General features: G+C 36.2%; 2 protein-coding genes across 3 annotated transcripts; one reads left to right on the top strand and one right to left on the bottom strand.

Annotated features, from left to right (window-relative positions):
• Positions 1-1,273: 1,273 nt before the first annotated feature.
• LOC140943724 (deubiquitinase DESI2-like) lies at positions 1,274-8,325 on the bottom strand. Its single transcript, XM_073392835.1, has 7 exons — positions 8,189-8,325; positions 7,972-8,044; positions 6,408-6,501; positions 5,747-5,854; positions 5,065-5,098; positions 4,729-4,885; positions 1,274-3,305 (listed from the first exon to the last, which is right to left on the bottom strand). Exons 1-7 carry the CDS (start codon positions 8,225-8,227, stop codon positions 3,250-3,252), a joined length of 561 nt encoding a protein of 186 aa, XP_073248936.1. The 5' UTR covers positions 8,228-8,325; the 3' UTR covers positions 1,274-3,249.
• A 33-nt stretch (positions 8,326-8,358) lies between these two features.
• LOC140943815 (cytochrome c oxidase assembly protein COX20, mitochondrial-like) lies at positions 8,359-11,237 on the top strand. 2 transcript variants are annotated; one of them, XM_073392927.1, is made up of 4 exons: positions 8,359-8,412; positions 8,500-8,611; positions 10,273-10,336; positions 10,901-11,237. In XM_073392927.1, exons 1-4 carry the CDS (start codon positions 8,374-8,376, stop codon positions 11,004-11,006), a joined length of 321 nt encoding a protein of 106 aa, XP_073249028.1. In that variant the 5' UTR covers positions 8,359-8,373; the 3' UTR covers positions 11,007-11,237. The 2 variants fall into 2 exon arrangements, with proteins under 2 accessions (XP_073249028.1, XP_073249029.1); XM_073392928.1 differs by having other exon boundaries at positions 8,361-8,412; positions 8,505-8,611.
• The last annotated feature ends 1,089 nt before the right edge of the window (positions 11,238-12,326 follow it).

Raw genomic sequence — 12,326 nt, 5'->3', positions numbered from 1 at the left:
TTCGTTGCAGTCAAAAGGAAACTGTATGGCACTGAAGAGCACGACATCAGCAAAAAGTCTACACGATAAGCAAATTAGGCAAACTTTAACTTGGGGTTTCGATTCTGAAACCTCCATGAAAATACTGCATTTGTGCTACTATTAGTGTTCGTGGTATTGTATTGCTATAGTTTTTCAATTTTTCGTTTCAAAACCTATTTCATACCAATGTAAAAGGTATTCTAATTCATATGTTTATACCATTTTTACTATTTTGGTGATTTTTACGAGCGTATTTCAAACACTACATTTGCTTAAGCAGATCGAAACCTACATACATAAGAGACTATGTCAATTCTATGTAATTTCTGTTTGAACTCTAGTTAAAGCCTGTGTATGTGATATGTTTTACCTATTCAAATACTATTAAAATCCTATTTCAAACCTATGCAAAAACTATTTGTTCTGTGTTTTCCCTATTTTAATGCTATGCAAAGTATATGTCACCTTTAAAAAGGCTATGCTTTTCATATGTTTTTACTATTTCTAGGCTATCTAAATTCTAAGCAAACCCTATTCAAAAGCTATTTAATCAACTGTTCCCTGTTCCGTTTTACTATGTAAACTCTATTTCAGTCCTATGTGAAGGCTATTTATTTTCTATGATTTTTCTATGAGGATGACTATGAAGTCTAAAATCTCTTTCCACAAGCTAAGTAAACTGTATGTATAGGCTATGTGGAAACTATGTCATTTCTTCCTTTATTCCTACCTTTAAAAACTACATAGCTTTTAAGTAGGTTCCGTTTGACTAGCGAAAACATAGCATTTTCGATACAAAAAACATAGTCCTGGCATAGAAACAACATAGGATCTGGTTAAAGCAATGTATGACTGATTGACATAGGTTTTACATAGCTTTGTGACATAGCATTTGCATAGATTCTACATAGTGTCTGATTCTACAAGGGGATCCCTGCAATGCGTTATAAGCCGCATGAAAAATTTTCGTCTAGTGTTGTAAGATCCCCTGAGATTAAACATGTCTTGCAAACTAGATACATGGCAATGGCCTTAACATTACAAGGGATGGTAGTTTCAGAGGGTGCTGCACTTTGAAGCATTTCATAAAACAGATTTTCTTTAAAAATGGAACCAAAATCACTAGAGAAGATGCAGGGGAAACTAGCCAGGGTAACAGTTTTTGCTTGGACAAAGGGCTAGGTGTACTTGAATTGTGAGCTTTGGAATCATTCTATTTACCTGTGCCTCTGTTTATCAACTCACTGAATGCTGAATATTCATTTCTATTTTATTTAAAAAAAACTGTCAAGCAACTTACACAGTGATAATGTTACAATGACCAAAAGACATAACAACTGTACACTGATTAATGATTTACAGCGCCTTACATTTAACTACCCCTTGTAAAAAATAATGGAAGCAGCTAGCTGTACACAGACTGTATAAAATTTCAAATTTAAAACTGTGTGTCCAATCATTAATTTTACTTTCAAGCATGCATTAACAACCTTTGAACAATGAGAAAAGCAAAACAGATGGTTAATCTTAACCAAGACCCCTTAACAGAACAGGATTGAATACAGTTGCTAGTAAAACAATAATCCTGCGATAAAAATAAAGTGTGCTAACTTGTGTGTTGATTTCTGGTTTAATGGTTGGTCCTAGCAAGCACTATTACATTGTGAAAAAAACAACGATGAAGAAATATATTGCAGCATGAATTTCTTATATTTTGAAAAAAATCCCAGAGAGTCTGGGGTATTACTGTTTACCAACCATCAGATTCTGTTCTAAATGTCTCTTTCTTTTGTGCGGGGGAAAATTAAGCAAAAACTATTTGCTAACTGATCCAATAAACAGTGCACACAAATTTGAGCTGTGATATGATGAGAATGATCACCTGGATCCATCACAGACTGGAAGCACTGGGGAAAAATAATCAACACACTCCTGATTTTCCAGTTTGTACCTAATCATCCCATACATTGGTGAAGTCATATCTCTCTGTTTCCGTTTAAAGTTAGCCTGCGTGGCAGGCGTTAAAGGGGGAAGGAAGAGGGAGAATTTGGGTGCGCAAGAGCGTGTGGTCTTAGGCTAGTTTAAAGTCAGCAAAATTTGGGCTTGTAAAAAAACAGTGAAATCTCTATCAGGAGAGATATGGCAACTAGGATCTTCTATATATCCTTAAATATAAGTTACAAATTTGAAAATGAAATAGAAATATTATTCTGTAAGCCAGCAAATGCTTATGACTGAAATAGCTCAATCAATATTAACATTGAAAAATTATTGAAATAAATAATTATGATATTTCTTCATATTAAATAATGGATGCAATGATTTACATCTAATTTTTGGAAAATAACAACTTTGAAACTGAATTGAATAGCAATTGTGCTAAATAGAATTACGTGCAATAAGCGTATTTTCTGAAATTATTTATAATGAGCTCCACCAAACAGAAGAGTAGCCTGTGCTGCAGACGAAACTAAACTCTGGTTAAGTGTGTCTGTGATCAGCCCCCAAATCCTTGTTCTGGGCCCTCACCTGTGTACAGGGATTTGAGTACGCACCATGATTGACCTGTTAAAAAAGCGATTGTTGATTTGCCAATCAAGCTGAAGGGAAATTCGAAATTCATTCCTGTCAATTCGTTGAATCCGTTTGGGGCCCAGAACAAAAATTTCTGTGCTGCTTGGTTGACGTTATACTAACCGGGGGTTAAATTACATCTGCGACACAAGCTAACAGAAGAGCAGAGATGCAAATAACAGTGTCAGCCCAACTAAAATAGGGCCCAAAATTATAATATCATGTCCTTTCTTAAAAGAAAATTATATTAACAGTAGAATTCACTAAATTGCTCCACAAAATACTATTAACTTGAAGTAATTAATTAAATGTGCAGTGCTCACTCAACAGGAAATATTTCAAACTCTTCCATGCACACCAGGAATGAATATCCTGTATAGACTGCACTTTGTACATATTATTCTGTTGATCATGTTATTTTAGATGATTTTACTTTTTTTTAAATTCACTGATCACCAACTTTGCTTCTATCAGTACCATTTCTTAATTGCATCTTACTTTACTACCTTTTAAGACGTTTCCTCATTTCTTCAAATGAGGATTAATGCCTTTTCTGAAGCGATAAGCGTAGCAGTTCCAGTGTAAGAGCTCACTTGATCAAACAACGTATGATCCTTCTGAGGCAGTTCGATTTCTATCACCTTCAATTACTTGTCAACTGTGTTTGGTTCTCTGTCTGTCATCCTCTTGATCTACTGAGCCAGTGAAGTCTACGGCAAAATTTGTCAATGAGTATAATAATATAAATCCTAATAATTCTTTGAGCAAACATGTATGAAAACAGCTACTGACATACTAACTGCTAATAAACCTGACATCAGCTCACTCACAATTAATTAAGAATGATGCATAGTTTTTTATTCAAAGTTTTTTCTTTATAAACACAAGCTCTGTCTCAGTGTCTGAAGTCAAATATCCTGTTCTTTGAAATTGTATATTATCAGGGATGCCTAGCTCTGGAGACTTTCCCTTTCGCAGTAACCCCCTCCTTAAGAAATTAATTACATTCCACCCACCACACCTGAGGCCCGTTTCTCGAAAGTCCCGTTAACTTTTCGGGCCCAAAATCAAAATAATATTCAAATCGAAATGTAAAGAGTAAGAGCGCGGGTCCTGGCAACCAAACTACTCCATTTTGTTTCATTAAGTGACAGTTTTATCATGTTCGATGCAAAACTATTGAAACCTCAATCTTTAATATAAACGGAGACAGCTTACCGGGCCCGTTAATTATCGGGACTTTCGAGAAATGGGCCCCTGGCCCCCAAAACACACAAATCTATATGTATCTTTATGGGCCTATCCGCACGAGCGAAAAAGCTGTTTATTAAAAATACAAATTTCCTGTCATCACCACTGCTTAACAAATGCAGATGGTTTGTCCTGATTTTACAAATTTTGTCCAAGATGGGAGGGTAAAAATTAAACTGCATGGTGGACAAAATCAACTGAAAAAAACAAAAATGTGATTTCCTCGTCAATTATTTGTTATAAAGCCGTTATTCTTTCCATTAACAAATGCAAGTGAACTGGCAGATGTAACGGCCTGTGAAGATAAATTTAATTATTTAAGACAAAAATTGTCACCATAAAATTTTTGGTTTAGATGTTTCAAAGACAATTCCGATTTTGTCTGCTAGTGCGGAAAGGCCCTATGTACCTACAGCAGTTGCTTCCATGACTGTTATGACAAAATAATTGGAAATTAATGGGGACTTATGAAGGAGACCAGGAGATTTGTGCTGTATCTATGGAGACTCCCACATAAATCCAGACAGTTTGCATAGTTTTATAATAACTGGCATCGATGCCATATGTGGGTTGAGTTCGTCGCTGGTTCTCTCCCTTGTTCGGAGACGTTTTTCTTTGTGTACTCCGGTTTTCCCCTCTCCTCAAAAAACCAACACTTTCAAATTCCAATTCAATCTGGAACGAACTGACACATTTCAACGAGTTCTCAAGAACTCCTAAGTGCTTCACAGGTAAACAAATTACACTTTTTTTTATTACAATTTTACAATTTATAATATCCTGGAAATTCAATATCAGTCAAAAGTTCATCTGGGTGCAATCTGCCTTTTGTGCTTATAATTTACCGAAAAAAGTAAACTTTGATCATTTGGTATTTGTTACCTTGAAAGATTGGATGTGAAACAAAGCCTGGGCTATTTGGAGGATATGGCTCTGGACTGATCCACTCTTTGGGAAGACATTTAAGTAGAAATGGTAAATATGAACTGACAGAGGCTAGTCGGTTCACCCATCCAGGAATTGACTTGTTACAAAGGACCTACAAATAATACCAAAAAAAGAAAATAATTTTAGCAATAACGACTTATTGATGTACAAAAGTGCTACACTATAAAGTACCTATGACGACAGGAAGGAATGAGAAGAGATAGAATACATGATTTGTCACAGCTTAAGTGGGGTGAGGGGGGAGGGGGGGGGGAAGAAAATTTTACTAACCTGACAAAGTTCTGATGTAAAATGGTTACAGTTCCTAAAAAGGATAACAAATATGTGTTATTCAAAGAATGTTAAAAGTTGGTTGCATTATTTTGCATTTTCTAAAAATACTTAAAATGGGGAGTTGACTCCCGGTAAACTCAAACCATTGCGAACTCGAACCTCGCAGTAACTTGAATCAAAGTTGATTTCCCCTGGATTTCCTTCATACATTTACTGTAATTTTACCCTATGTAACTCGAACCTCCTACTAACTCAAAGTTACTTTTGTTTCCCTTCAGATCATTTCAATCTATACAATTTTACCCTCAATAACGTACTTGAACCATGGTTTTAAGTGTGTGATAAGGCAAAAAAAGCAGTGTATTCCAGTTCATACATTAAATTTATTTTAAAACAACCATGTATTCTTTGTCTTTACTTTTTTCTTAGTCCAATTTAATACAATGTTTAGCCCTGTACCGATTAATCAAGCTTTGTTTTTTTAATTCCTTTTGGAATCACAACAGCAATATTTTTCTTGCTGCCCCTGTAGTGAAGTGTGCATGATACTTGCATTCCTCCTCCATTCTATTTCCTTTCTTCTGGTTATTTGTTGATCAAACTCCCAATAACTTGAAATTTTTTTGATTTCCCTTAAAGTTTGGAGTAATCAGGGTTCAACTGTACATGTAAAATATACCTGTCAATTAGATGATAAGAGCATCCTGTATAATCTAATCCCATTCTTCTCACAAGATCTTCCACTTCTTTGGGTAAAAGGCTTGTTGTTCCAATTGTAATGGTTTCCCTATTTTTATAATAAATGAATAAACTCAGTCCTGTGAAAAAGCTTTCAATTTCTGCTAAAACTGATAAACACATCGACCCATTCGTCCCTGAATTGCTGATCACTACATGTGGGGATCTCCATACACATGCACGTCCCTTTTTGGTAAAGGACAACACTGTCAATACCTAACTTGTGCATTGGGAAGGGATCTTTCAAACCATACCAAAATGAGCATGATTCAATCAAGGAGGTCGGAGAAACAGGCAAAAAAGCCATGTGAAGTTTGCCCCAAAAATTAGTCCATGAAAATCTGGTTCCATCCGCAAGTACTTCCTTCCATCTAATCCTACAATCCTAAAAAAATTTCCAAAAACGTTTTGCCCACTGTCATGAAGCCTTAATAAATTAAGATATCTGCCTTGGGAGTCAAAGGAAATGACTGATCAATGGTAGCCTCAAATTTTAGATCATGTTCTTTTCATGGAGGACTGCATGATGTCTGCATATTATAGATGTTTAGGAGGAGAGAAATACCAAAAGTGTAGACTGGTTGTGATGGGTGTTAACAAACCTAAATTTGAAATCCTCTCCCAGTGTGTCAACAGCTTTGGGTGTCATGTCAAATATCCCTGACCAGTTATAAGAATGACCACCAAATGCATACTCTGCAGAACAAAAACAATGGTCAAGCAATGTCTGCAAAATAATCAATGGCATAAACTGAGGCTAGCTAAGCAAGTAGTCCAGGTTTATATGAGGTTTACAGTCTGTCCTTCAAGCCAATATGGGTATTAGAAAGACATAACTACACTCTCAGGTTAAACTTCTAGTAGGCAAACTGCCCAAAATGTCAAGATTTGCTCTGATTTTAACTATTAAGTGCTTTGACTTGGATAACATCAATTCTGGTATTTGGATAATAGTGGCTGCTTGTGAGAGGATGTTGAGACTAATAAGCAAAACCCCTGGTTATTTTCAAAAGGAAAATAGAACCAAAAAAACTTCCTAGGTGTTCATTTCCCCACCTACTGATTGCATGTATTGGGGAATAAACACTGAAAGTTACTGCTATTCTGGATTTTCAATAGAACCTTCATAGTTTATAGTACATGACCTGCCAGTGGTGGACATAACTTCAACAATACCCGAGAGAAGGAGTAAGCATGAGATAATTAGCAGAAAAGCCAAATTTTATTTTGTGGTGATACAAGTTATCTTAATGTTTGCAAAATTGTAAGTGACTTCATGAAAAAAATGCTAGGGTGGCCATTATAAATTATGACATACATATTAGAGATTTTGTAACTTGGAGCATATTCTTCACTTTTTCATAATATTCAAAGCACAATAAAATGGCACTGTTTTCAGTTTGAAATCTGAGAATTGTCTGATGCACTGTATGTTTTGTTTTGCCCTTTTCAATTCTGATATTTTGAGGATTATATAATACCACATTTTTGACAGATGGTCACTCATGACCCTGGGCTGTGAAGTTAAGAGTGCAAGTTAAAGTCATTGCATCAGATTTCAGTTGATCTTTGTTTAAAACTGTGCTACTGGGGTCCCTAGAATTATTATTATTATTTTCTAAGACTACATCCTTGCTTAATATAATAGCTCTCCCTCTCATTTAACGTTTTACAGCATCTCTGCTTAATTCTGAGATGAATACCACAATATTTATAGTTATACAGACAAAAACAAAGGTTTCTTTAGAATAATTACACTTAATAAAAGCCAAAAAAGCTTAGATAACAGAATTATTTTTCGAAAAAATCGTTCACAAGACTAGCTAGAGCAAAGCTTCGGCCGATAAATTTCACGAGCTCAAAAATAGAAAAAATATATGATTGATCCACCCACTGTTTTATCTGTATAAAAAAATGGGATCGGAATTACCGAACGGTGTTGAACGTAAAACCTTTTGCACCTCCATCTAGAACAAAGCATAACTCATATTTTCGAAATTAAGACTATTAAAGAACAAAGGAAGTTTTTTTAAAAACAATAATCACAATAATTTACACAATACAATGTACCATGCCGGAATGTACCATGCCAGCTGTTCATGAGCAATGTCACACTTGACATACATACCTATCCAGTTTGAGGTTATTTGTAAGACTTCAACTAACCTTTCCCATGAACAACTACTCCCGAATGAAAAACCCCAAGACCGACAGGAAAGGTGTAGTGATTTATCCAATACTGAAAGATTTAAATAATAAAGACTGTAAATTGCGGTAAATATTTTAAAGCTGGCTTGTAATTTACAACAACTTCCTCTTCCTCCTTCCATTTTAAACATAACTGTCGAGGCCTATTTAATAATAAAAAACGATTCTTTCTTACCATATCGTATACATTTAACACAACTGGGAAAGACGACATTTTCCCTTATTCTACGGACTATCTTGAGATAATTTGATTGTTAGGAGTGATAACAACTGAACTGTCAAATTTTCATGGATGGCAATATTCCTCATGGTAATGACTGCTGACCAAAAACATTACATAAGCATTTCACAAAAGCCAAAATGGCGGACGACGTCGTCAATTCGGATGACAAAAAACAGGTTTGCACTACTTGCTTCCCAGAGGACACTGATTAAATGCTGTTACATTTGACTAAAGATTTATTGATAACTTTTTTCGTTACGTAGTATAGTTGGAATGTGAAGAAGTTTATCCAGAAAACGCCATGTGTTCGTGAATCTTTGATGTATGGAATTCTCGGCGGTTCAGTGGTTGGCGTTGGTTATTTTATTAAATCAAGTGAGTAAAACTAAAAGTTCTTTTATTTCTGCTGGAGGTTTGATCATGTTTCAACTTTTATACAGTAAGGAGAGTTAGGGGATCGGATGCATGGTGGCATTGATTGTTGTGGAAATTTTTATGTCATTCGCCCCATGGAATACGCTCTTCTCACGTATGGTAATATGCCCGTCTAACCTCGTTTACGGGTAAAAATTCTTTTGAAATTCAAATACGAAAACGTCGTCTGATTAGCATTTCAAAGGACTTTTTACTCAAAAACGAGGTTAGACGGGCATATTGCCATACGTGAGAAGAGCGTATTGAAATATCCTAGTCAGTCTCGGATTCTGGATTCCACGCCGTGGGTTCCGGATTCCAGGTACTATACTCCATTCTTTGCAGTGGAACTTGGATTGTGGTTTCCAGTGGTTAGTGGGATTCTAGATTCCTCGAGCTGTGTTCCCGATCCTAAAGGCCAGGATTTTAGAGTTCCACTAGCAAAAATTTCCTGGATTCTCTTACGTGGGGTGAAGTATACATCAGGGACCGCACAGGAGGTGGCCTGTCGGGGTCCGCCCGCACCCCCACTTTTCCAAATGGTAATTTTTTTTTTTTTTTACTTTGGTTACCCAGATCTGTCACTTATCACACAAACAAGGTTTAGTAATCTGACTGACCCACAAACAGAGAACAGACAAACTTTGTCTGTTAGTTGTTACCAATGAGTTTGTAGCTCTTAATGACAATCAGAAAGGCAACTTTGGCCACATTCAGAGAATCCGACTTAAAAATATCCAGGTGACACTCAACCATTGTGTGTGTTGGGTTTAGCTTCAAAGTCTATTCATTTAAATTTCGGTCTAACATGGGAGCCAGGTTGTAACTTGTTGTTTTTAAATGCCAATGTAATAATTACAAATTTATATTACTATCGGCAGTTTTAGATGCATTCATAGCCATTTCAGAAGACTTAAATGTGAAATTTGCCCCAGGGAGCATGCCCCCAGGGAAAGCCCCATACCTAAGAAAATGTTGTAATCAAACCATTGGAGAAATTTGGGTAATCACATGACTGTATGTCCGTCTGTCCGTAGCACAGGGTAACCAATGTAAAAGGTCAAACTTTCTGGCTAGTGTAGTGTGGGAGCCTGTAACCTGTATTAAACTTGATAATAGACATCCAAGGCTGTGCTCTAAGGAAAATTGAAGGGAGTCCAGTGCTCTGAAACTGTAAAACCTAGGGTGCCCAGCATATGATTTGTATGAAAAATCTGAGATTTTCTAGTCGCCCGAGGTCAAAAGTTAGGCGCCAGGGGCCACCGGGCTCTGCTAGAGCACAGCCCTGGACATCCATATATGGATAGACTCGCAGGACTGTATCGCTTGCTCAGGTGCCCACTCATCGAGGTCACGTGACCAATTATTAGCTCTTAATTGATCACAGGCTAAAGTTTATGTTTTTCAGTTGTATGTTTCTCTCCTAAAGTAATTATGAATTTTTGGATTTCTTATTGCAGTGGTTTAAAGTCCATTAACTGAGGTAAATTTAAAATGCCTTAGAAGGAGCTTTACTTTTAGCTCTGGCTAAATCTAAGTGCATTTTAGTGGAGAGTTTTTGTCTGTTGGAAAAAAGTTCTGTTCTTCAGAACCAGGTCTTATATATGCCTTGTTCTTTGCAGTGCATGTTTTGAGGTCATGCCGCTATGCAGTTGGTTCTTTTACACTAATTTCATTTGGAAGTTGGTAAATTGCCTTTTGTTCATTACAGAGTTAAGCATCTAAAGGAACTGAGTGTATGTCTCAAGCAGTGCAGGAGCAAAACACAGGAATTGACATAATCAAACCCTCAAGGGTTATGCTTTCTTATTTTGCCTAAACCAGTAATTTCCTCCCATAGGTTACTTTTTTGGGGGTCTCTCCCTTAAACAGGGTGTTAAATTTATCAATCTTGAACAGGGTATGTTTCTGGACAAGAAGCTTTAGAGTGGCTTGGTCTGTAGGGTTTGAAAAAAAATCTGCATTCAAATAATTATAATCAGACAGCTTTATGCCAAAATTTTTGCAACTAAAACGTATTTATTTTTATTTTCTAGTATCCTAAAAGATCTTCTGCTGGAATTTTTGTTTCATATAATAATTCAGTTTGGTTCATATAAATCATGCAGTTACTTGATAAAGTTATCTAGTATGACCTTGCTCAAGTGGATACACTTTATTGAAAAAGCTCCATATATTTTATTTTATAATACCTATTCAACACCTTTCACTTAATAGTAAAATTGTGAATCTTATATTCTCTCTTTACAGGGAGGTATGCAGATACATCAAGTATAAAGAGATAGAGGCTGTGAAAGAAAGTGTGGATATGTTAAATAAATATAAACAAAAGAGAGATGAAGTTGAAGACGATTGAAACTGAACCAAATTCTGTTGCTTCACATCTATAATTTATATTTTTAATAAAATAACGACTCAAGCATCTGAATTTTCTAAGGGTGCTTGTAATATCAGATTTGGTGTAAATCTCGACCAGCTTAAGTGCCTAAGGCGTGTCTGCACCTGTAAGGACAGACACAATGTGTTTTTGTACCTATTAGTAATATATGGTATTGTGGCATTGAAAAATTAAAATCTGATCACAGTGTTTACATGTGTCTTTTTTGGACATCCTAAATTCTGTTCGGGTTGTAGCCTGAGATAACAGCTGACGACACTACCGCTGGTTTTCTCGCCAAATATTGCTGAGAAACGAGTGCTGAAATTCCATACTGATGATGCATCACTACCCAGATCTGGATAGTGCTTCTGATTGGCCGTGCCACATGGGAAATTTGATTCAACCCATCAGAAGCACTACCCAGATCTGGGTAGTGATGCGTCATCAGTATGGATCGAATTTCCGTACTCATTTCTCAGATGTCATTTGGCGGGGAAACCAGTGGTAAATTATGTCGCCAATTGTCGGCTGTTTTCTCAGGCTGGTTTGGGTTGGGTTCTCATGACCTTATCACTAAAAAAAAGTTGACTTGTGGTGAATTTTGTTATGCTTGCTTATAATTCTGGCTATAAATTTAGGTATTATTAGCATTTCAGATAAAACAGATTTTATTATCCCTGTCAGAGATACTGATACAAACTTGTTTTATAGCCATTAAAGTCATAAATATATTTTTTCATAATTTAGAAGAAAGAAAGGGCAAGTCTATCTTTTCAGTTATAAGATTACAGTCACCAAGGCAACAGAGTAAGAAAGTATCGGAGTAATAAGATATTTTCAGAGAAATAAGTTAACAAATTTTTATAAACTTGTCTAGCCATTTTTCTGATTCAATGTTTAAGCATTGAGAGCATTGAGTTCAAATATTTCATCTGAATTTGTTGGTCTTCTTCAGTCACTGACAGTAATCCTATGTCCTCTGATCGAGCCTTCCACGCGGGCATTTTAGGGGAGTCGTACTTCCTCCCTCCCCACATGCTCATGATCACATTATCTCTTGGGAGAGGTATATGTAACCAGGGGGAATGAGAGGGGGGTGGTCTTTGTGAGAAGGGTAGAGATACTCATAAGAAAATTGAAATGAATCCCTAAAGGACACCAATCTGGGTGTGACTTAAGCTTTATTTGACCCCTAAAAGATTCCATTCTAAGACAGCCAGATAACGACCTTGAAGCCACTTTCACTGAATGGCTCGTTTTTTTTTTTCTCCTGCATTCTTCATTTCTCTATTCACA

This window comes from Porites lutea, chromosome 7, assembly GCF_958299795.1.
Source record: "Porites lutea chromosome 7, jaPorLute2.1, whole genome shotgun sequence".
NCBI lineage: Eukaryota > Metazoa > Cnidaria > Anthozoa > Scleractinia > Poritidae > Porites > Porites lutea.
The sequence above is the reverse complement of the archived record's forward strand: the minus strand, read 5'-3'. Positions and strand labels throughout refer to the sequence as shown.

What these genes read in the sequence shown, in the direction of transcription:
- LOC140943724 (XM_073392835.1), bottom strand. Translation starts at nt 8,227, where the DNA reads ATGTCGTCTTTCCCAGTTGTGTTAAATGTATACGATATG. An exon ending in TCTTATCATCTAATTGACAG is followed by an intron (nt 5,099 to 5,746) that starts GTATATTTTACA and finishes TATCCTTTTTAG; the next exon opens with GAACTGTAACCATTTTACAT. An exon ending in TTCACATCCAATCTTTCAAG is followed by an intron (nt 3,306 to 4,728) that starts GTAACAAATACC and finishes ATTTTGCCGTAG; the next exon opens with ACTTCACTGGCTCAGTAGAT.
- LOC140943815 (XM_073392927.1), top strand. Translation starts at nt 8,374, where the DNA reads ATGGCGGACGACGTCGTCAATTCGGATGACAAAAAACAG. An exon ending in ATTCGGATGACAAAAAACAG is followed by an intron (nt 8,413 to 8,499) that starts GTTTGCACTACT and finishes TTCGTTACGTAG; the next exon opens with TATAGTTGGAATGTGAAGAA. An exon ending in TGGTTATTTTATTAAATCAA is followed by an intron (nt 8,612 to 10,272) that starts GTGAGTAAAACT and finishes TGTTCTTTGCAG; the next exon opens with TGCATGTTTTGAGGTCATGC.